This window comes from Malania oleifera, chromosome 11 (genome assembly GCF_029873635.1).
Source record: "Malania oleifera isolate guangnan ecotype guangnan chromosome 11, ASM2987363v1, whole genome shotgun sequence".
In the NCBI taxonomy this organism is placed as follows: domain Eukaryota; kingdom Viridiplantae; phylum Streptophyta; class Magnoliopsida; order Santalales; family Ximeniaceae; genus Malania; species Malania oleifera.
Genome location: NC_080427.1, coordinates 13,260,404 through 13,285,091, shown reverse-complemented (window position 1 = coordinate 13,285,091; position 24,688 = coordinate 13,260,404). Strand labels below are relative to the sequence as shown.

Here is a 24,688-nt window from a genome sequence, read left to right as displayed (position 1 = left end):
TAGACTCAAGATTAGTGTAGGAATAATTTCATGTGAAAAGGAAACAAATTTATCCCATTTTTGAAACTCAAGAAATCCTTTTATTTGAGAATCACGAGACCCAAAGAAATCAAGGTCTATAGTTTTAAGATGTCGTATATCCTAAATAAAGTTGGAACAACCTAAGCCTACCAAATTTGGAAGGAACAAGTATGTGTCTTATTTATGAGGGTAGAAGCATGGAACATGGTTGCAAGTTTCTACCTTGCAAAAGAATCACTTTCATCAAACAGTCCCTTATCCTTCCTTTCAATGAAATTTAAGGCATCTGATGATCTTCCACCTTCACATTTCTTCAGGTTAATTCCTTTTCGGAGGTGCTTTATATGAGATTTGAATAGTTTGAGTTCTATGACACTTTGAAGAATTTTCGCAAGGAAAATGATCTCTTAATACAAAATGTTTTTGCCATGAACTTGTGTAGCCATTGCCTAATAAGCATAATAAACAAGCTCTAGAAATGATATCAAAGTGTAGAAAAAAAATGTTCAGTTAGAGTTTAGATGACAAGAGGAAGAGATGATTATCAACAGAGTTCAAAAAATGTCTTGCAAATAACTTCCTATTAACTACACAAAGGGTAGCTCCCCATAGGTAACCTAAAGATGGAGAAATATACACAACTTCTACCCTAGTGATAGGGTTCTACGAAAAATTGTATGCAAGGTGTCAAGTATAATCTATAATTAATAAAGATTTCCTAGTCTATTTTTAAATAGCCAAAAGGCTTAGCATAATTCCCATCATTGCCAATTCTAGGCTACAAGTGGACAAGATACATCTTGGGTGTAATGGTTTATGCACTCATTAGGAGACTTATACCTCTTAAAGGCTTACACTCCTTTATTCCAAACTAACCTAAGAAGGGTTTAACTTGGGGTATAGATCCTGTGTGCAAGAAAAGGGCCTAAGAAAACCAATCTAGTCAACCCTATCAAGAAACATATAGAGCATACAAAACTAAGCATGCAATTGATTTATTACATTCAATATACAAACAAGCAAATACAAGTGGTACTAGAAGTAACCATAAAGTCTTGGTTATTTGCATTCAAGGTAATATAAGGCTAATCTAGGGCTCAATCTTTAAAATTCCCTAGTGGATTCAAAGTTATTGACATGTCCTGGATGCCTCAATGCAATTTGATATGAAAAATTTGGGTAGTATGTGCAAGAATGATGGTGATTATAAGAAATGGAGTTTATAAAGTTAATGGAGTGACACTAATCTTTTATTTTACCCAAGTGTGGTTATATCACCTAATTATGACTAATTATTTGATCTTAAGTCAAAACTAAGACTAAGCAAAACCAATAGTCAAGGTCTGTGGTACTAGAGTTGGGTTCAAGAGTACAATTATACGAGGGGAAGGTATTATCACCATTACACATCCATTTCTATGAACTATACCTAATCAACCCAAGATTGCCTTCAAATTCAACTTATTAATACTTTTAATTCTTTCATCTTATTCAATTACCATCTTTATTAATATTGGAAGCCTTGCACAAGACCAAAACCCCTACCTCTAGATCCCAAAGGCATGTACAAACATAGCCCCAACTATCTATAAGGGGATGGATATAGGTGTGTTTGGAAAACAAGTAACAAAAAGCAAATGTCACATACACAAACAAGATAATGCAAACATGACAATAATATATCAAACATGCCATATAAGTAAACAAGACAAGTAGACTGAATAAAAGAATTTGCATGTGAAATCAAGAAGTCTAACAGGATCACCAATTGAATTCAAGGTGATTTTGCTAGACAAACTGCTCTCAAAGTGTAAAAAAGAGGTTTGTATAACTGTGAATCAGCACATACACAACCCTAGCGTGTGTTTCAAAATTACTATTTTTACAAAGACTTGAAACCCACAAACATTCACACACACACACACACACGCACAATTTTTGCAAAATTTGAAAAATTGATATTGATGTTCTAGGGATGTTTTGTTGTTTATTTAGAAAAATGATATTCTTATACATAAATTGATTTAGACTATTTAGACTTTTATATTCCCATTTGTCCCATCAAAGTCCTACTTAGGTCATCTTGTACTTCACCATCTACACTTGTTGAGTCCTTAGCAGGGCATTGGAACCAATTCTCAAAGATCACACCCTTACACATCAATCGTCAGTGTGCCAATAACCATTGTTTACACCATTAGGGACTTACGCAAGACAAATTAACGTTTGAAAACAAGTATGAAACCATGTGTCATACTTTTTGTGAAGTATTAATATAATTTATCAAAAACAAAACTACTTTTTGACAATCAAATAGGTTTGTGCGGTAACTAAATGACCAAAAAAATAAAAAATAAAAAAATCCAATTGATGGTTTTGTTAATGAGAACCAATTTATTAGAACAATTTACAAAAATCCTTTAGGCCCTACTAGCGAGATATCCTTTAAACACAAACAACGGTGGGGAGAGCATACTCTAGTCTAGGTACTAGCCAACAACAACATTTGGAGTTATTTTGTCCAAAATTCCATTGGAGGCTAAAGGTGAAAACAAAATTAAGGCAGTTTTAAAAGTTTGAGATTATCAAGAAACAAATTAAAATTTAAAAACGATTCAATAAATCATAACTTATTAACTATTAGTAATTTATTTAGTACATAAGAATGAAATAAAGTAATGTTAAATTAATCATTATAGACATCTTTAATTTAAGGATCAAATACATATTCATATTCATATTCCTTAATTTAAGGATCAAATACATCTTTTTAAATTCAATCATTATAGACTGTGTTAGGGTGGACTCAATGGTAAATATAACTAAAAAACTAAAAGAGATTTAGAATTTGATTTCATTTTGAGTCTTCCAACTTGTTTAAGGCCTATTATTTATCCTTTTTTTTGGTTACGCTGAGTGTCCTGGTACCCTCGGTTCATCCAGCTACATGATATATACTCACTAGTGGCGTCACAAAATACTCAAATTAATCATTCTCCCACGCTGTCTGGTCCCACAGCCAACGTAGGAAGTAAATTTATGTTTTTACTCAACGAAACAGAAATTAAATCCAGACTTATACTGTCAAGCAGCACACGGCATATCCCTCGAGACTTACTATTAATCTCTATAAACTTTGGTAAGGAAACGGTTACTAAAATGAAATGTTCAATTGGCACGGTTACTAAAATAAAATGTTCAAATTGCTGGTCTTCTGGGCGAACCGGCGGACCGATTAAATTTGCACGGTTTATAAAACCCTTTAAACCCTTTCATACTGATGGATGAGAAGCGGAAGCAGCAATGGTGAAAGCATACCTGAGGTACGAGCCGGCGGCGGCGTTTGGAGTGATTTCGTCCGTTGAGGCGAATATTGTGTACGACAGCACAGGCAAGCACCTTCTCGCTCCGGCGTTGGAGAAGGTGGGCGTGTGGCACGTCCGTCAAGGCCTCTGCACCAAAACTTTAACTCCTTCCCCTTCCTTTCGCGGTTCTTCTCTCGCCGTTACTTGTATCGCCTCCTCTCCTTCTTCTCTGGTACTCTCTCTCTCTCTCTCTCTCTCTCTCTCACACACACACACACACACACACACACACACACACACACACACACCCACACACACACACACACACTAACACTATTTGTTTGATGCTTGAGAAACTGTAAACGAAAGGCACAACTAAACAAAGCCAATAAGTGGATTGTTTTTTTATTTTCCTTGCAAATTTGATTTAGTTTTGTTGTTTTGCTGCCAGGGGTTGTAAATCCGCAATATTCAAAATTTTCTGGTTAAACTCTTTTTGATGAAATTAGACTCAGAAGTTTTAGGCAGCTGGGCCCAATGGATGTGCTACTTTCCCAAGTACTTAATGACGAAGAGAATATAAGTTGTGAACTCGCAGTTCCTTATATTTTTCTAGATATTCTTTCCAACCTAACAAAGCAAAATGTGCAGGAAAGTTAGGAATTATTTTTTTTAGTGGGTGAAGGCATTATGTAATCAATTGGCATTGTGACAAAAGAAGCTCCGCAACCAATATGGGTGAATGTAGTTCTTTTGATATTGATGTTTGCTGCGGAGTTTACTGCTGATAATTTTTGTCATTTTCTTTATGAGAATTCTATAATTGCTCTTCATTGCAGATAGCAAGTGGGTATGCCGACGGTTGCATAAGAATCTGGGATTGTGAGAAAGGAACTTGTGAGACCTCATTGAATGGACATAAGGGGGCTGTGTCGGCCCTTCGGTACAACAAAGCTGGTTCTTTGCTCGCATCTGGAAGCAAAGATTGTGATATTATTTTATGGGATGTGATCGCTGAAGCTGGGCTTTTTCGCCTACGTGGGCATCGTGACCAGGTTTTGACCTTGCCTTTAGACCCCTAAGCTCTTTTGAAGCCTAGATTGTTTTTTTATTTTTTTTTCTCTCTCTTTTCCTTATTCATCTTGTATATTTTAATTGTTTGCTTTCTATTTGTTCTCTTTGTTTATTTTAGGTTACCGATCTTGTTTTCTTGGACTCTGGAAAAAAACTTGTTAGTTCCTCGAAGGACAAATTTTTGAGAGTTTGGGATCTTGAAAATCAGCATTGTATGCAAATAATAAGTGGACATCATAGTGAAATTTGGTCTATTGATGCCGATACTGAGGAAAGGTATCTAGTAACTGGTTCAGCTGACTCAGAACTTCGGTTTTACATGATAAAGCATGAATTGGTGGATGAACAATCCGGGCCTAGTGTAAATGGAAATGAGATTGTTACTGGTGGAGATTTGCCTGCCCAAAACAAATGGGAACTTTTGAAGTATTTTGGTGAAATTCAGCGACAAAACAAGGATAGAGTTGCTACTGTAAGATTCAATGACGCTGGAAATCTGCTGGCTTGTCAAGTGGCAGGGAAGACGGTCGATATATTCCATGTATTGGATGAGGCTGAATCCAAGCATAAAGCAAAACGTAGACTTAACAGGAAGAAAGAGAAAAGATCTAGAAAAGTAGCAGCAGAGGTAACTGAAAATGGTGATGCACGTCACAGAGCTGGAGAGGAAGGCAATGTCCTGGCTGTTATCGTCACTGATGTTTTCAAGCTTCTGCAAACCATACGAGTAAGCAAGAAAATATGTTCCATTTCGTTCTGTCCTATTACTCCGAAGAGTTTGCTGGCCACTTTGGCATTGTCTCTGAACAATAATCTACTTGAAATTTATTCTATAAATAGTACTTCAAGCACCAGGACAATTTCTATTGAGCTTCAGGGCCACCGTTCTGATATCAGAAGTGTTGCACTTAGCTCAGATAACACCGTTTTGATGTCAACTAGTCACAATGCTGTAAAAATTTGGAATCCTAGTACTGGTTCTTGCCTTCGAACCATTGATTCTGGGTATGGATTATGCAGCTTGTTTGGACCTCTTAACAAGTTTGCAATTGTGGGAACTAAAAGTGGAACTATAGAGATTATTGACGTTGGTAGCGGGACTTGCGTTGAAGTTGTGCAAGCACATGGTGGCTCTGTCCGGTCAATGGCAATGTTTCCTCATGGAAATGGTTTTATCACAGGGAGTGCAGATCATGATGTTAAATTCTGGGAGTTTCAGAACCTGCAGAAACCTGGTCAGGTGTGTGCTTCATACTCTTAATATTTTTTTTGGTTTTGGTCAATTAGTCTTACCATTGCTCCATATCAGGAACTCCGTAAATGTTTCATATTTGGAAGTCCTTACTATGCAGTCAACCTCTTTGGCGATTGCATACTGTTAAAACTGTTTCTTTGGAAGCACATTAATGTGCCATCCTGTTCGCTGAAGTCAGAGATAATTGAAGTTATTTAAGCTGAAAAGAAATTTCTTTCTGGGTATTAAATGGTTATTGCTGTGCATTTCTGGATGCCATTAGTTGCAGTTTCTTTGTGTTTTCACTATCTTATTCTTAAGTTTCATGAATCAAATAGTGGCTATGAATATCAAGAAATTTGACATCAAGCTATTCTGTTAGTCATCTACATTCTCTAGTGCAAGTATGCTCTAGATTTCCATTTTTCTATATGTTGACTGGAAAACTGTAGCATGTCAGGGTTTGCATTCATTATGTTAGTAATTTTAAATGATGATATCTGACTTGCAGGATTCTAAGAGCCTAACTGTGTCCAACACAAGGACCATGAAAATGAATGATGACGTGTTAGTTGTTGCTGTCCGTCCTGATGCTAAATATATTGCTGTTGCTCTGCTGGATTGCACGGTGAAGGTCAGATTACTCATATGATATTTTCAGTTGACAAATATATCTAGTTTCTTGTTATCATTTAAAGTGGGATATTGTATTTGAATGTTCTCACCCCCCTCCCTTTTAATAACTAGTAAATGTGTCATATGCATAGTGATTCCATGTGAATGGTATTCTGTAAAGTATTATTACAAAAATAAAGTTTAGATATATATATTTTTTTGAAAAATAATAATATATTCTCATAATTTAGTTTGTATATATTAAAGTATGAATAGTCAAAGTTATTTATAAAATTTTCTATTTTATTTCAAATTATAAAATACGAACATCTCAATTGAAGTTTGGAAATGCCTAGTGGTAACAAAATTATATGGTTGACTAATTTATTTAACAAAATTATAAAAACCAAGAAAATTCTAGATGGATGGAGGAAAAGCACTTTAATACCTATATACAAAAATAAAAGAGATATTCATAATTGTAATAACTATTGTGGAGTTAAACTTATGAGTTAATACAATGAAATTGTGGGAAAAGGTAGTTGAACAAAGATTAAGGTTGGAAATGAAGGTCTTAGAAAATCAATTTGGTTTTGTGCCTAGGAGATCTACTATAGAGGCTTTATATCTTTTAAGAAGGTTGATGAAGAAAGAAGAGAGATTTGCATATGATATTTATTAACTTAGAGAAAGTGTAATAGGGTAGCTAAGGAAGTTTGTGATGAGTTTTAGAAAAAAAAAGGGGTGATGTCATTAAGGATATGTACGATGGAGTAATGACTAGCGTTTGGAGTCTAGGTGGAGAGACTGGTGAATTCCCAATCACCATAAGTGTGCATCAAGGATCTTCTTTGAGCCCTTATCCTTTTTGTTCTAGTGATGGATGGACTTATCAGGAGTATCTAAAATGAGATTACACAGTGTAAGTTGTTTGTAGATGATAATGTCTTGATTGATGAAACTAAGCGTGGAGTAGAATCTAAGTTAGAATTATGGAGGGAAGCTTTAGAATTTAGAGGCTTTAGGATAAGTAGAAATAAGAAAGAATATATGGAATGTAATTTCAGTCATAGTAGGAGAAATATTGGAGAAAATGTTAAACTTGATGGTGAATAAATCAATAGCACTAGTAGATTTCAATACCTTGGATCTATTATGCAAGTTGAAGGAGAAATTGAAGAAGATGTAATATATATAGAGTTAAAGTAAGGTGGGTAAAATGATTAAGTGTTTCGAGTGTGTTGTGTGATCATAGAATACCCTTAAAATTAGAAGGGAAGTTCTATAGGACGGCTGTAAGGCCAGGTATGCTATATGGATCTAAATGTTGAGCAACTAAGAAACAACATATCCAAAAAGTAAAAGTTGTCGAGATGAGAATACTAAGATGGATGAGTGGTATAAGGTTAAAAGATAAATTGAGGAATGAACATGTTTGTGGCAAGTTAGGTGTAACTCCTGTGGTAGATAAGATAAGAGAGGAATGATCAGATGGTTTGGGCACTTGCAACGTAAGCCAAATAGTGCATTAATGAGGAAGAATGAGCGAGTTACTATGAGGGGCTGTAGAAGGGGTAGAGGTAGACCTAAAATAACTTGGAATGAGATAGTAAGGATTCAATAGCCTTGAATTTGTTGAAAGAAATTGCCCATGATTGTGTAAATTGGCAAAAAAAAAAAAAAATTTAGTAGCTAACCCACCTTGGTGGGACGTAAGGCTTGGTTTGTTGTTGTTGTTGTTGTATATCTATCTAATTTTTATTGAATTTTATTTTTCTAGAAATGATTTGTCTTATTTTAAAAGATAGTAATATTTTTTGCCTACAAAATTATATACACTGTTGTATAGTTGCTGCTAGTTTAACTTGTTTTTTAGCCAAATGAAGTTCCTTTTTTTTTTTTTTGGGTTTAAACATTTAACTTATCCAAAATATATTTTTATAAATATAATTTTGTCTAATATTGAATAAATTTACTGCCTTTTAAGAAAATTATCTTAGTTTTAAAATATAAGGATATCTTTTCATAAAATCATTTATCCTATTTGTAATTTTATTAATTTATTCTATAAATATGGACATAGATATGTGTATATACTATTAGTTTATCTTGTTTTTTAAATGAAGTTTTTTATCTTATTTTTAAACAGGAATTTCTTGACATTCTAAATATAATTTTATCCAATTTTGGTTAAATTGATTTATAGTATAGAAATTTGCTTCTTTTTGGAATATTTAGTCTTATTTTAAAAAGATAAGGATATTTTTGCCCACAAAATTATATACTCAATTTCCATATAGACAAATATATATATAGTGTGAAAATTTATATTTTTTAAGAAGTGTTTAGTCTTCCTTTTAAAAGGTAAGGATATATATGGTATAAAAATTAATTTTTAGGAATTGTTTGTCTTACTTGCAAAAGGGAAGGATATTTTTGTCCACAAAATGATTTACACTTTGTTTACTTTTAAATGTAGTATATATTTATTTCTTCCTTTAAAATGTTAATGCTGAAACCTACTGATCAGTATCAGAATAAACTTCTATGGTCTCTATTGTATTCTCATTCTTTTATTTGATTTAAAATTAATGTTTAGGAAAAAAATTCTTAATTTTAGACTGAACTAACCCCTCTTCTTTAAAATCCTCTTAGCAGTGTGTATGTAGTTCCTTGTTTTCCTATTCATGGTTGCGAGCTTTAAATAGGGGACTGTGTGACTTGCTCTTAGGTCTTTTACTCTTGTTTGCCAATTGGTCTTTTTTTGTTGTATTGTTGTGGCATTTTGCGTGGCATTCTATTGAATGCAAAGCCTGAAGTGGCATTGACCCTCATACATTCTTCTTACAAGTTGTGTGTTAACCTTGTTGCCTTCCCATATCTTTCACCATGCTTCACCTTCCCTCCCCTCAATCGTAATTATTGGGATTTCAAGTTTATGTGTGAGTTTGAAATGAAGAAATTTTGCTTGGGAGTTGTTGTGACAACCAAAATTTTGGTGAGATAGTCATCACATTCGTGTTTATATTTGAACTGACAAGAAGATGATGGGAACAAGGACGACAGTGACCAGTTGTCAAAATCATATAATCCTTGGTTTGAGTTGTTCAAATGTATTTTATTCGCTCCTACTAGTTTGAATTCAATTTTCTCATTTCAAATCTTAGATTCAAGATCTAATTAGTCCCAATCAAATGCAGCCATCTAGAAAACCTAATGATTTCTAAAAGTCCGAGATTCCCATGAAGTCTTAGTTTGTCCCAATATCCTTAATTATGGTTTACTTGGAAGCTTGAAGTGTTTGAGTATATGAAGATCACTTAAAGATTTGTATTTTTGACGCCATTTTTTAAAAGAATTAATAATAAAACCATATGTTTTATAGATATGTATAGCTTTGTGTTTGATTATTGGAGTACCTATAAAAAAATGTATTAGTAAAACCATATGAAGTCTTAGTTTGTCCCAATATCCTTAATTATGGTTTACTTGGAAGTTAGAAGTGGTTGAGCTTGAAGATCACTTGAAGCTTTGTATTTTGATGCATTTTTTTTTTATTTAAAATTTTTTAAATAATAAATCCAAATGTTTGATAGATACATATAGTTGTATGGGTTGCCTATAAAAAAGTATTGATGTTGTCACAATGTGGGTTCGAAGACACTTGATAGGAAGTGAGAAAAAAAAAAAAAAAACGGATTTTTGAAAAAATCAATGGAGTTGCCCATAACCTTTTATTTTATCTTAGGTATGGTTAAGTCAATTAATTACCAAATTTTAATGAAATACTAAATTGAACCAGGGTTCATAAAAATGTGCATGATAGAGTTACGTTTATCAAGTTATGCGCGGAGAAGCTTTTAGCGCTCCCATCATGCCCGTGTCAAGGATGATACCAATTAACCATGAATTTTCATGAATTAAATAAAATAGCCCTATAAGTAAATTATTGTCTCCTTTAAATATGAATTACATTGCTGCCCTTCTAGTAGACCAATTGAAATAATTACTTATTATTGAAAATTGATAATCAAGATAACAATCACATTTTCCTACGAAAGAAATATACAAGATATTTAAGATTCCTGTATCATCAATTAGCATTACCTCTTTTGAAGTATTTCATTAAGTTTCCCCAGTAGTCTAAGAAAATCATTTGAAATCCAGCACACGTCAAGGATTGTCACTAGTGCAACCCAGGCGTTCCATCATAGGAAAGGGGATGGCAAACAAATTAAATTCCATATTCAAAGATAGGCCATATCACGAAAAATTCAAAGATGTTTGCCAATTCTTTGATTACTTGATCATACCTTTTCAAAATATCTTGGGTTCCTTGGTAGTCTAGGTAGATCTTTTAAAAAGTCATGTTCTATAAGTCCCATTGGAAGTTGTCACTAGTGCACTGAACTTCAATGATTCACAATGGGGAAGGATAGGGCCGCCAAAGGAGATAAATAGTCTTAATTAGGGTACACCAATAATGATAACAAAAGTGTGCATGCATGCATGCGTCCTAACAAGTCATTTTATTCCAGAACAGTTCTTAAGAAAATTTCCTAAATTTCCCTTTTTTTTTTTTTTTTTTTCATTTTTTTGTCTTGAAGTTAATGAACTTCTATGAAATGTTAGATTTTTCGTTTTTTTTAATAGAAAAGTACATTAAAGGGCATCAAGGGGATGCCACCCAAGTAAAAACAAGGCAATCACATGCATTGCAAGGTGTCAAAAAAAAAATTCAAGAATTACAAGTGAGTCAACCAAAAACAAACCACTATGCCTTATTGTAATATTTGTAATTCAATGGTCTTCATTAACGTACAAGGCTGTGGCTGATCCCTAGAAAGCTCTCTAATTCCTTCCCCCCCCCCCCCCCCCACAAACTAAAAGATGGCAATGGGAATGAGGAGCAAAGCTTTCTTCCTCTCCTTGCTAGAGTGGATCCTTTTCGAGCCAACAACTCTCCTTCCACTGTTATGCTATAACCTAATGTTATCTGATCAAAGAAGTGGCCAAGGGCCATAGTGTTTTGGTCCAAGAGAAATGTAGGAGGATCAATAGTTTCAGCACTTTCTAAACACAGGAAACACCTATTGCAAGGGGCAGCCCCCTTTTCTGCAGGTTGTCCATGGTAAGAATTTTCATGAGTTGTCTACCACACAAAGGAAGAAACTTTTGTTTGGGCATTTGTTTTCTAGATGAGTTTTCAGGGAGGTTGTTGATAGGTCTTGCTAGAGGAGTGCGTTTCTTATAAAAAGATATGACTGTAAACCTGCCATCTTTATCCAAGATCAACTTTGGATGGTTCAAGGTCTTAAATTTCGATTTCGACTCAAATATCGAAGCTCCAAAAGTACATAAATTTCTACGAAAATTTCAATTTCGATGTCAATTTTGATTTCAATTTGAAAAAATAACGGAAATTAGTAGTAGAGCATGGAATTCTTTGTGGAACTTCAGAAATGGTTAACAAACATAATAATATAGGTTTTAGGACTAATATATTACAAATTAAATACATCTATGATTTGTATGAGGTGGAAAAGTTGTAAAATAGTATGTGTATCAAACATATTTGTAAGATAATGTACATTAAACATATTCAGTTAATACAAATGAAATTCATAAATCATTTAAATATTATTTATTATACAAATAATGATAATTTAGTCATGAATAGTTAAATAAAATGTTATTGTAAGTTTATTTTTTCATAAAATTTCAAAAGCATTTGTAATAATCTTTTGTTTCAAAAAAATAAATAAAATAAATTAAGATAGAAATTTCACTTCACTCCTAAATTTCTCATTTGAATTCTGACAAAATTTCATCGTATAGTTAAAATTTTGACAAGTGTCGCTAAAATTTCGAGATTTCGATAAATTTCGGATGATTCATTGAGATTTTGACGGAAATTATGCAAGATGGAAATCGACTACCATTTCGATTTCAAGGGTTATGGGAATTGGAAATTTCGACAATTTTGTGGAAATTCAAGACCATGGGATGGTTAATAGTGTTCCAGTACTAGATATTATATCAATAATCGTAAAAATTTGTAAGATGCTCAATTTCTTGACCCAAGCCATTTCTAATCAAGGAATGTTCCAAAAAGATTTCTTGGTTAGAAATTTTTAGATGATTATTGATAGGAGGGCATCCTTTTCATGAGCCAAATTGCAGATAGTGGAGAATTTTGTGTTAAGGGGAAGATTAACCACATGCCAAAAGAAAATGTTATCCCCGTTTCCCACTCGGAAGATAAGGAAAGGGAAAAAATCATCCCAAATATTCTCGACGAATATCCAGACTCAAACACCATACACTCCTTTCCTAGCTTTAGTGTTCCAACCATTAGGTGGAAGGCCATATTTTGAAGGAGTGACTCCCCTTTGAAGTTTATCCTTCCCCTTCATAAATCTCCCCAACCATTTTCAATGAGGGCTTTGTTGAATATAGGATGGATTTGAGCTCCAAATCTCCATATTGTAAAGATTGTTTTACAACCCCATTTATTAGAATTCTCCATCAAACTACCCCAAAGGGTCTCTTTGAATTCCCTCTAACCTTTTGGGAATTGAGCAAGAAATAGGGAAGAAGGACATAAAGTAAACTAGAATATTTGATAATGTGCTCTTTATGAAGTTAAGTCTCTATCTTTAGACAATAGTTCCTTTTCCAACCGGCTTTCTCTCAAATATTTCATGGGTTCCAAAACATCTTTGTCTTTGAATTAGCACCAAGAGAAAAGCCAAAGTAGGTAATTGGAAAAACCCCTAGCATGCTTCCCAAAAACCTGCTAAAGAGTCCCCTTAGTGCTGTTGCCAAGTTCACCTTGAATGCAAGGACTGCTTCAAAGCCATGAAGCACACCAAAGATTGAGGATCTGGTGACTGTTATCTTCATAGAAAATAATGGTATTGTCCACAAAAAGGAGATGGGAAGCTTCCGTTTCCCTTCCATTCATTTCAATTCTAAGACATTTGAAGATGCCCTTGTCGGGAGCTTTCTTAAGATTGAGGCCTCACATTACCCAGATAAACAGGTAGAGGAGGGGATTACCTTGCCTCAGACCTTTGGATTGTTTGGAACCACTTGTGCTGAAGTACTTTTCTATAGAAGTGCTGAATTTAATTAGTGTTGAATTGGAAAATACTGAAAGTCATATGTAATGTTTGGTTGTATTTAAAAATTAGTGTTTACTATGAGTGTTGATCAAATAAGTGGTGTTCGGTTACTCACTTTTATTATAAGTCTTTTCTTATAAATTTATATTGTTTTCATCATTAATTAATATGTTCTAATAAATAATAAAATAATATATTATTATTTTTAAAAAATATTTAGATTAAAATTATTAAAATTTTCTAATTAATAATTTAATCAATAATTATGTTAACTAATAATTTTAATTAACGTTAAAATATTTTTTGTTAAGTAAAATAATATATGATTACATTTTTAATTGACAATAATTTTGTTATATATATATATATAGATTTATAAATTATGCTTATCATATTAATTTATGTTAAATATAAACTAAATTAACATTTTAAATTTAATTTAGTATTAATTTAAATAAAGTGACTCTTGTGACTGCAATGGCTCTTGCAACGGCAATTGCTTGTGGTGATGACGATGGCTTATGGCAGCGGCAACAGCGGCGGTGATGGCTTGTGGAGGAGGAGCTAGGGTTCACTGCTATTTGCAAAGCACCACAATCTACGAAGGAGAGAGCAGCGTGAAGGAGGGAGGAAGCGGCAGCAGCGGCATGATGGTGGAGCTCTGATTTATGAAGGAAAGGGTGTTTGGGGGAGAGGGGAGTGAGGGAGATAGAGAGAAAGCAAGAAGATGCTCTGTGGCTGTGCTGTGACCACTTGCTGCGAGAGGGAGAGAGGGGGGGAGAACTTCTCAAAATTACTGAACTGCCACAGAAGTTCATCTTAATTACAAAAATGACACTGCATGTGAACAGTACCATTTTAAGTGGCCAAAAAAGCTATATGGGATTTATTGTCAAAATTCACTTAAAATTTTCTTGATGTGGTTCTAAAAAAACACTTCTTGCAATAAGTACTTGTTATAGTATATGCCAAACATCACTTTTTTTGTGAAATCACTTATTATAAGTGATAATTGCTATAAGCACTTTTTTTAAGTGCTCCTAGACGGGCTAAAAGTTAGCAGAACATGATGACCAACCAATTATTAGAGCTATGTTCCTCTTCCCCTGCATGTGGTAGTTAGTTAATGGGAATTAGTTAACTTAATGCATTCTGTAAATTAGTTAAAAGAGGGGCTTTCTCAGTTAGTTGCTGTTACTGTTGTTCATTTATTTATTGTTCTTGTTTCTTTCTTTCTCTCTTTCGTTTAACTGTTGTTTGTTCGTTTTGAGGATTTCATGTTCACTTTTAGGTTGTAATCTCTTAATTCTTCTTCTTTAATACATTTTCTTTTTATTATAAAAAAAATGGTAGTCATGTATCAGAGACTGAAAGCTTAGCATTTAATATTTTGGTCAACATATATCATGCATGTGGCGGACTATTCTGATGCATTTATGCCAACTTATTTTCAGGTCATCTTTATGGATTCTCTCAAAATTTTCCTCACCTTATATGGTCATAAGCTGCCTGTGCTGTGTATGGATATATCATCTGATGGGGATTTGATTGTCACTGGCTCTGCAGACAAAAATTTGAAGATTTGGGGTCTGGATTTTGGTGACTGCCATAAATCCATTTTTGCACATGCTGATAGGTGTTTCATATTTAAATATAAGAATTATTTTAATTGTTTCTTTAAAATTTGAATGGTGCACTAAAGTGTTAAGAGACAATCCTGATGGGCCGTTTCCATGACAGTGTTATGGCAGTGCAATTTGTGTGCAACACACATTACTTGTTTAGTGTTGGGAAAGATCGCCTTGTAAAATACTGGGATGCTGATAAGTTTGAGTTGCTTTTAACCCTTGAGGGACATCATGCAGAAGTTTGGTGTCTAGCAGTCAGCAATCGTGGTGATTTTATTGTGACAGGATCTCATGATCGGTCTATACGCCGTTGGGATCGCACTGAAGAGCAGTTTTTCATTGAGGTATTGCATTCTTCTACATAATGCTGTCCTAGTTGTTTCACTTTGTGTCACAGTGATATTATTTCAACCTGTTATTTTGTTTCCTTCACCATTTCAACTCATTGGTTTCATGGTTTAGTTATCTTTGGGGCTAGATTGTCATTGGTGTTTTCCTTGGTTGTGTTTTAAAACTGCAGGAAGAGAAGGAAAAAAGGCTGGAAGAGATGTTTGAGTCTGATCTTGACAACACATTTGAAAATAGGTATGCTCCCAAAGAAGAAGTTCCAGAGGAGGGAGCTGTGGCAATAGCAGGAAAGAAAACTCAAGAAACCCTTTTTGCCACCGATTCAGTTATTGATGCATTGGACATGGCAGAGGCTGAATTGAAGCGAATGGCTGAGCATGAGGTATTTATATGTTTCCAGTTTAGTTTCAGTTTGATCTAGTTTGATGTGCCTATAATTTTAATGTGCCAATAAAAATTAGATAATGAGGTACTATTTACAACTCGACATGCTTTTAGATAGCAGAAGCATGTAGTGATGTGTAATAGTAATGGGTGTAGCAGAAAGCAAGAGTAACAGGTGTTACATAGTAGGGAGTTGGTGTAACGGTGATGATTAGTATTCAAATATGCACAACTTTGTTGACATTGCTAGATTTGAATGGTCCAAGTCTCTAATCCTTAAAGAGTTTTAATTTATTTTGGAATTTGGATCCTTTGGGGTTTTAAAATTTTGTGGGCATAAAAATTGTATTTCATTTTCAATTTTCATTACTTATGACCACAGATATAAACAAATCATTGATTAATAATATATGTTATAAATAAATTAATGAAACAAAATAGATCAGGGTTGTGATATGACATACACTATTAATCTATTAAGCACATAAAGCATTCAATAAATTAAACAAGTTCCACTATTTTTTTAGAAGTCTTAGAAGTCTAGTACATTTTGACCAATAAATTATATTATATGAGTTAAATTATAAAATTACTAGTATAATTGTAAAACAATTATTAACAACTTGAGCAGGACCAAAAGTAGAAGAGAAAATATGGTTGAATTGAACAATATAGAAAAGAAATACCAAATTAAAATTTGTGTAACGAAAAGATTGTTCATATCAAATTATTACCTTGCGCATCTCTTGTGAATATCACAAAACAGGTAGACCGGCATCATTGTTGTTCTCATTATAATCTTCTGCCCTTCCTTTTTGCATAGCTAATTGGGATTGACTTGAAGAAAAATGAAAGAAGTGAGAAGAAAAAGTTAAAAACTGGTAAATAAAATAATCTATCAAATAGTCTGGCCATAGCAGTATGTTAACAGCTCGTAAAGGGTGTTACACGCTGGTAGTGGTCCATAGTGGCGCTGCAACTGTGATTTTTGTTTCCACTGCGATAATGGTATGTAACAGTATTGGGAAATGGTTCCTGCCACTTTAAAATCATGCAACTTGGTGTGAGGTTGTGAAAATGCAAGATATCAAGAAATTAGCTGCTTGAAGCCCTCAGCAGATATGGTAATGAATTATCTGCTCATCTAATGCTTTGTGCTGTGATGCTGTCCTTGTTCTTGATAATATCTGAATCTTTCGAGAATAACTTGTTTATGTGCTGATCATTAGGATCAAAAGAACCGGAACTCAAGAGGTATAATCTTGGAGAATCTGTGCTTGATAAAACCTAGAGATGTTTTAGTGAAGGACTTACATGCTCCAAGGGGTGCCGAGCCCCCTCCAATAAAATGGAGCGGCGTAATCAATGTGACCCCATGCAAGCTCACTGGCATTTGCCATTTTCCATTTTGTATTTTTCCAAATAATTACAAAAAGTTCAAGTTATTTTTAGTTTTTCAAGATTTGTATTGAAAAGATAAAAAATAAAGAGTTTATTTAATTGTGGAAAACAATTTTTTATTTTTTATTTTTTTTTTAGTTGTGGAATCATGGATTTTGGGACTTGAATTTAGATTTTTGTGGATTTGGAAGAAACTTAATACAAAACAACACAAATTAAAGTCCAAGATCTAAATTCCATGCTCCAATATGCAAAGTAAGAGTTAGAAATCCAAAAAATAATAAAAGGATGTTTTTCAACTTTTCTTTATAAATTTAGAAGATTGGAAAACAAGGTGGCATTTTTCGTAATTATTTGAAAAAGTAGAAATGGAAACTAGAACTATTTCCACAAGCAAATGGTGTCAAAACTTTTATTATTTTTCATTAATTTGATATAATTGTTGCTAAATTAAAAAAAGTATCTAGCTTTTTTGTAATTTTTTGGTAAAAAAAAAAAGAAAATTAAAATTATTTTCCACAACTAAATGGACCCCAAATTTTTTTGGTTTTAATCTTAAATAATTTTTGAAGCTTGTGTAAAAGTTATCAAGTGAAGCACCAATCTTGCAGTCATTGTTGTGCAATAGATATATAACCTCATTAAAAATATTCCATCTAATGACATCATTTCATTGTTGCACTCAAGGACAAGCATGGAAGCAAGAATAAGTCTCATGGGACGTTTGGTTCGTGGCATAAAAAATGTTCCAATGACATTCTTGGGAATCTCATCCCAAGAATGAGATGCCTTCCTCATGGGAATATTTTTTGTTTGGTTCGTGTTGTAAGATTTCCAGGAATATACACATGATACCCATTTCAGTATTTGGTTCAACATAGGAATCCTAGCGAGCATTTTAATAAGATTACCATTATACCCATGACCTGTATATGAAGAATAATCATATTTTTTAGCACAAAAACTTAATGTATGTGTCAAATTAATTCCATGTGTTAAACAGTTCAACCATCACAATCACAAAAAAAAAGTCCAACTCATAATAATACAATCAATTACTGAGCAGCTATTCAAAAAGAAATGAATTACAATTACATTTGACCAGTTATCAAAAAAATAAATTCAAATTTTCGACCAGAAGATGGACAGCCATTTCAAGCACCCAAAGTATTAAAATCAAACTATAAAAAGCCCTCAAGAAACAACAACTTCTGTTTCCATATGAAACAAAGAATGTCTTACAAAACAAATCCTAATGAATAGAATTTTAAAGAAAAAATGATTAAGGTGCAGGGAAGAAGCAGAAAAGAAGATGACCAAGAAACATACCGGTTGGGAAAAGGTAGGAGATGAAGCAATTTCAATATGCAGATGGGTTAGGGTTTTCATGGACAGAACACAAGTTAAACGACTAGATGAATGGGGCTGTGCCGCGTGCTAAGTTATGTTTAGAAGGGGCATTTGTGTCATATTAGTCAAAAAGGTGGGGTTAATTTGATCACAAAAAAGGGATTCCCCTGGGAATTAGATTACGATGAAACTTACCCATGTGGGGTGGTGGGAATGGTCCTTTCATTCCTAGGAATGTGAACATTTCTGTGAACATTCCTGCCACATTAGATTCCCATGCTCAAACAAACATGAAATGAGATCTTGAAAGATGATGGGAACTAAATGCCTTCTGAATTGCATGCTGCTGCCATGTAAAACAATAAGCTTGGTTTTGTTAAAAGGTTGGTTTGCAATGTGCAATGGCTGTTTGGTAGAAGCATATTAATGATGGATCCTAAGAATGTGACATTTTTTTGGTTCATTGCTGGAAATTTATGATAAAATAATCATGTTTTCCTCAAATATCCTCAAGTTAAAGAAGTGACATGGTATAAAAGGTGTGTCTGATGTGATGTGAGGAAAATGTGACTAATGGTCATTTTTTCTTCATTCTTGGGTAGTGAGGTACTTGTTCGAACAGTTTATTTTCTTGTTTTGGTGAGGTTGGGCGGCTACGCAGAATGTTAATGATTTTTTAGTGAATTTTTGAGGTTTTCTAAAGGATAGAAGGACTTATTCGAATTATGCAGTATATGCTACATTTTGTGTACTTTGTCTTGATAAGAATGCCAGAATTTTTAAAGATCAGAAGACTTCTCTGAATTTTCTTTGGGAGAAAGTTACTTTTCTAGGTTTTCTTGCATCTTCTGGGCTCATTCTTTATTTTTAAAATTTTTTAATTATTTTTTTGGAGGGCTTTTGCTGTCTGATATTTGAAGGGATTGGAAGGCAGCTTTGATGCAATTTTTTTCACCTTTTTTTCCCCCCTCCAGAGGATGCCTTATCCTCGCACGTAGTTATTCTTTTCTTAATGGATCTATTTTTCCTATTGAGAAAAGAAGTCAAATAAGTCTATCCTATGCTTAGGAAAAAAAAATCTATCATATGAGTCTTAGTTATGAAAACTTAAGGTTCGATGTTTAAATGTTTTCTTTGTTCATTGATTTTCTTATGGATGGTGTTTTTTATGTGTATCTGCAGCATGATACATCTTGTTAAGTTTGTGGTGTTATTTTATTTGATTGCTTGTCTTTCAGAATCTTTTCACACTCAAGCAAGCAGGAATTCACACATCTAAATCCTATAATTTAAGCTTCTTGAAAATGCTTGGCTTGGTCCTGATTGTTATTTTAATTAGTTTTTTCTTCTTATCTTTCAGTGTAGTATTTAATATTTGTCCTGCTGTCTCAATATACAATTATATGTAGGAAAAAATGTTATGACTAGGGTAAAATTAAGAGGCTGACCGGTTGTCTGAGATGTGGAGTGAGCATCGTATGGTTTAGTCTCTGAATCAAGAACTAATTATGGAAATCTTACACATAATTCAGCCAGACCAAAAATTTGTTGCTTGATGTAACTAATATTTATCTTTGAAATTTTCAGGAGGAGAAAACAAAAGGGAAAGTTGCGGAGTTTCAACCAAATATGCTCATGCGTGGGCTTTCTCCATTTGACTATGTTCTCCATGCGCTTTCAAATGTCCACACCAATGATCTTGAGCAAACATTGCTGGTATGCCACTGCCTTGCATGTTTGTTATTTTTGCCTTTTGTTTTGTATGTTGGTTTATACCAAGGAAACTACTAGACTAAAACATGTTTGATTTACCTAAAGCAACTCGAACCAGGTATTGAAGAAAATTTTCACGAAGTTTGTTTGAATTTATTGGGGAAGTGTTGGTGGACGAGCTTTTCAGCCAGCCAAATTCACTCATTTACTTGCTATAAGCTCTAAACTGTTTATTAATTTTTTTGGTTAATAGTCCTATGTAACAAGTCTGGTCAACATGGTGCTGCTTCAGCATTTCATCTAGGTGGTCTGATGAATCTTGTTTGTTTGAGTTCTATTCAGATTCTTTTCATTTAAAATTAAATTGGTCAAATTGAAGTTATTCTCTTGATCTCCAACGTGACCAACATGCACTGGTGCTAGAGATTAGGAATTGAAAGCTGGCACAAGCGAAGCATATTATCCTTGTCATGTCTGTATCATACATTTTTATTTCCCACATCTTAGATGATCTCACTTGTTAGTCTCAGGAGTGACATATTATCTTTCATGGCAGGCTTTACCTTTCTCAGATGCATTAAAGCTTATGTCTTACTTGAAGGATTGGACTTGCAATCCTGATAAGGTTAGTTTATTTGCACTTATAGATGTACTGCACAATTATAAAAATGGTGTGTTTTGCATTTCATAGAAAAATTGGATAACTAAATAACCAAAGATTTGTTGTATTCTTAAAATTTTGCTTCCATGCAGGCAATCCCACGTAATCTTTTTCTAGTCTCATTTATTTATGTATGTGTGTTTGCATGCTTGCTCATGTCATGTGCATGCCACAGCTTAAGATTCCTTCATGGTAGGGGTTGGAGGCATGCATTCCTGATTTTGTTTATGTTGTAGGTCACTCGTTGTAGTCCATTATATGTTTGTGCTTCCATCTGTAACTTTATTGAATATTGTTCCTCCACATTTTATTTCTTTTTCTTTTTTCCATGTCATAGTCATTAAAATTTGGTGCTATTGTATGACCACAAATGCATTAGATCCCATCAATACTCTACAACTAAAAATTATCTCTTAGAAATTTCTTATAATCAAATACCAAAATTAGAAAAAATCCTAGAATACCAATCAATACTCTTCCTCCCTCCGTCTATTACCTCCTTTCCTTTTGTGTGAGTACGCATGCGCATGCACGCATGCCTTACCACATTCTTTTAATCCATCATTCAGTTGACTAACTGGGTTGTGCTTTAAGGTGAGAATCGGTTTTATTCCCTTACACTGACGTATTGGCCATTTAATATGGTGCTTGAGACAAGTTATTTTTATCTTTTTATTTGTGTGTATATATGTGTATATATATATATATATATATATATATATACATATGTATTTATAAAATGAACTTTGAATTGGTATGGTCTTGTAATTTAAGCGATATTGGCATTAATATATGGTGGGTCTAATTACAATTTGTATGATCCTACAATCCTACAAGCTTAGGCGCAACAGCAAGTTTGTCGTTGTGTGATCTAGAGGTCATGGGGTTGAGGCGTGGAAACAGCCTCTTGCAAAAATGCAAGGTAAGGCTGCGTACTATAGACCCAATGTGGTCTGCCCCTTCCCCTGACCCCACATACGCGGTAGCTTTGTACACCGAGCTGCCCTATTTGATCTTATGATCTTGCTTTACCAAAATGATCTTGATCCTACAATATTGCGAATTGGTAAAATTGGAGTAGGATTCTTTTGGATCAATAGGATTGTGATAGGGTCATAAGATCTTACAATACATTATATTTTTAATTTTTTACGAATTTACTTGTGTTATGAGCTTGGTTTTTGTCATGCATAACTTGCATGAGGAATGAACAACTAAGGAAGATATTTGGTTTACCTAGAGTTAACAATATAATGGAATCTAAAATTTATTTTTGGATTGCTTCTTTTGCTTGAGTAGTGGAGATTCTAGCTCCCTTCGCTCCTCATTCCAAGTTAGATGTGAGGGTTTGGAAACGGGCTTTTGATGACAATGTTTTTTCCTCTCTCCCTCTTCGACCCTCTTCTCACTGTTCTAACTTGGACCGCGGTTCTATTGCTGATATCTTGGAAACGCAATGGGTGTTCATTCTACCTTAAAGATTGAAAGGAAGGTGATCAATTTGAACCACCTTGACCTTTCAACATTTTGCATCTTGGGATTTGTAGGAAGGCTTGTACCTTTTGTCCTGCTAAAGAAGGATGAATTCTTGTGGGTTTTGAGGAAATGGATGTACTATGCAAAGGGAATTGAGGCCTTGAGGTGGTTGGAGGGTTATTGCTCTTAGAGAAGCAGGATGGTTTGTTAATTTGAAGCTATGATCGATAGCAGGGGTAGATGTTTTGTGTTTGAAGAACGCTGGCGAAGGAGGGAGGAGCTAGGATGTGCGTCTCCCTAAAGGAGAACGGATTTCAAGGTGGTGAGTCTTTCTCTCTATGCTGTTGGATTCGTCAATGGCCAAAAATGAAGATGCTAGTGAATAGAATCTTAGATTGCAATGATTTGAATGTGGCTCCACGAACATATAAAAGTTCGTGGTGCATGGTAACAGAGAAAGCATCTTTTAGAGGCTCTCGACAAGTGTCTCTTTTGCCGATGTGATTAGAGATGTTCCAACAGGGTCACTTGTCGTCAAGAGGAGTGATATATGAAATTGTAGGAATTTTGTGTGGAGGGGGGGTTATTTCCAAAACAATCTCTTGATCTCTTGTGATATTATGGTAAAGAAGTTTGATTTTAAAATTTTAAAATTTTGATGTGCCTACATGTTTGTGCAAACATGAGCCTTTAGGTTGTGAGCTCATTCCATATAGGTTATGGAAATCTAAGTTTAAATGGGTAAAATTAAAAACGCCTAATAATTTAAATGTGGTTGGAGTCTCAAGCCCATCTAAAGTGAAGGTGTTGGGCATAAATGAAGAGGGAATTATTGGTCTATCTAAACAAAGTGCGATGGACAAAATTGTTGGGTAGATTTACAAGACAACACGAAAGGAGAACAAATAGATACACAGTGTTTGAAAGTCTAGAAATCAAAGGAAGGTAGAGTGGTAGACGGATTGAAGCTTCATCATATAGCCGGGAGGATAACAATATCATTGATAGTTACTCTTGGCCAGCCAGCCCCAATATTTGATCTTGGGGAAGTACATAGGATCATGGAACCTTTTGGCAATAGAGTGGAGGTGATTAATCCTACCTCTAACAATCAATTCTTTCCCCCATGTTCAAATTTGAGGGTGAAGTGGAGCGCTATACCAAAAAGGGAACTAGAGGACTAATTCATCTTTCGACTTGGAGGATGATTTGAGTAGCATGCGCTAGTTTGAGGAGGGATTGCTGGTTGACTTGTTGAGTATCGATTTTGAACTCATAGAAGAGGGTGGTTTTGCAGCTATTTAAGGGGAACTTAGATGAAGTAGAGGAGGGTTTGGATTGGAATGTAGTTCTTGTAAAGAATACACAACAGTTGGAGAGAGATTGTCAACACTTGAACTCTAAAACTGCGCAACTAGGTAAATATTTTTTTAATAATAGTTTAGATCAGATGAAAGCTTTGAATGGTGAGGGGTCTTCATCTTCTGATCTTGAGCTTATTGTCACCCTGGTGGACATTTTGGCCGTGCTTTCTTCTAGGTTTGGGAGGGATGCTTTTGTAAAGGCAAACTCTCCAATGGAGGATCCGAGTTCCTTTAAATCTAGTAAAGGTATTCTTTCCTTACTCGTTCAGTCTTTTCTTTCTTCTGATACTTTATGCCAAAAAGAGGATTCTTTTAGGAGGGTTGGCTTTGGCTTAGCTTTGGGGGAGGTGAGGGAGATTGTAAATACCCACAAAAATTCCTTGATGGCTTTGGTTTGATATTTGTAGACCTTGTAGGTAATGATGTAAAGTTAGGTTTAAGTCCTAGAACATGTGAGAGGAAGAAGAAAAAGGTTCAAAAAGAGGTAAAAAACCTTGTAGTCTATTTATTGTAGGGGTGCTAAAGGGGTTGGGTTGGAAGGGTGGAAAAGGTGTTAAGATATGAAGATTATTAGTTGGAATGTTAGAGGTTCAAGTTGGAGATGCTAGCTATTGCTCTAGTCCCCCTCTCCCTCTCTCCCTCCCACCCCCCCCCCCCCCCTTTTTTTTCCCTTCACTTGAAAACTCATTGTGTTACAATCACCACTCATGATCCACCTAGGGGAACAAAATCCAAAATAAAGCTTGTCCTAAAAAGAACTCCTAAGAGTTGGTCTAGAAGACTACCCCTCTGGCTTCAACTAACACATAGAGGGGAAAAAAGCCAACCAAATTATCCACTTTAGAAATAGATTAAGGACGGCATAACAAGAATACCTATTGAAGCACCCTGAGAGGGTAAAAAGACCCAATCCCTATACCGACCGCCCTAAATGCTGCTAAGAATATCACGCAACTTTTAAGCCATAGATGAGGAGCTCTTGGGGCG

The 24,688-nt window shown here is 34.4% G+C and overlaps 1 protein-coding gene across 1 annotated transcript in view; it reads left to right on the top strand.

Moving 5' to 3' along the window:
• Positions 1-3,269: 3,269 nt before the first annotated feature.
• Positions 3,270-24,688, top strand: part of LOC131168514 (uncharacterized) — a 39,831-nt gene continuing 18,412 nt past the window's right edge. Inside the window, exons 1-9 of the mRNA XM_058128004.1 lie at positions 3,270-3,558; positions 4,166-4,381; positions 4,519-5,640; positions 6,146-6,268; positions 14,831-15,012; positions 15,117-15,348; positions 15,525-15,734; positions 20,075-20,203; positions 20,757-20,825. Of these exons, the coding sequence (XP_057983987.1) occupies positions 3,325-3,558; positions 4,166-4,381; positions 4,519-5,640; positions 6,146-6,268; positions 14,831-15,012; positions 15,117-15,348; positions 15,525-15,734; positions 20,075-20,203; positions 20,757-20,825 (2,517 nt within the window). The 5' untranslated portion in view covers positions 3,270-3,324. The remainder of the gene's footprint in view (positions 3,559-4,165; positions 4,382-4,518; positions 5,641-6,145; positions 6,269-14,830; positions 15,013-15,116; positions 15,349-15,524; positions 15,735-20,074; positions 20,204-20,756; positions 20,826-24,688) is intronic.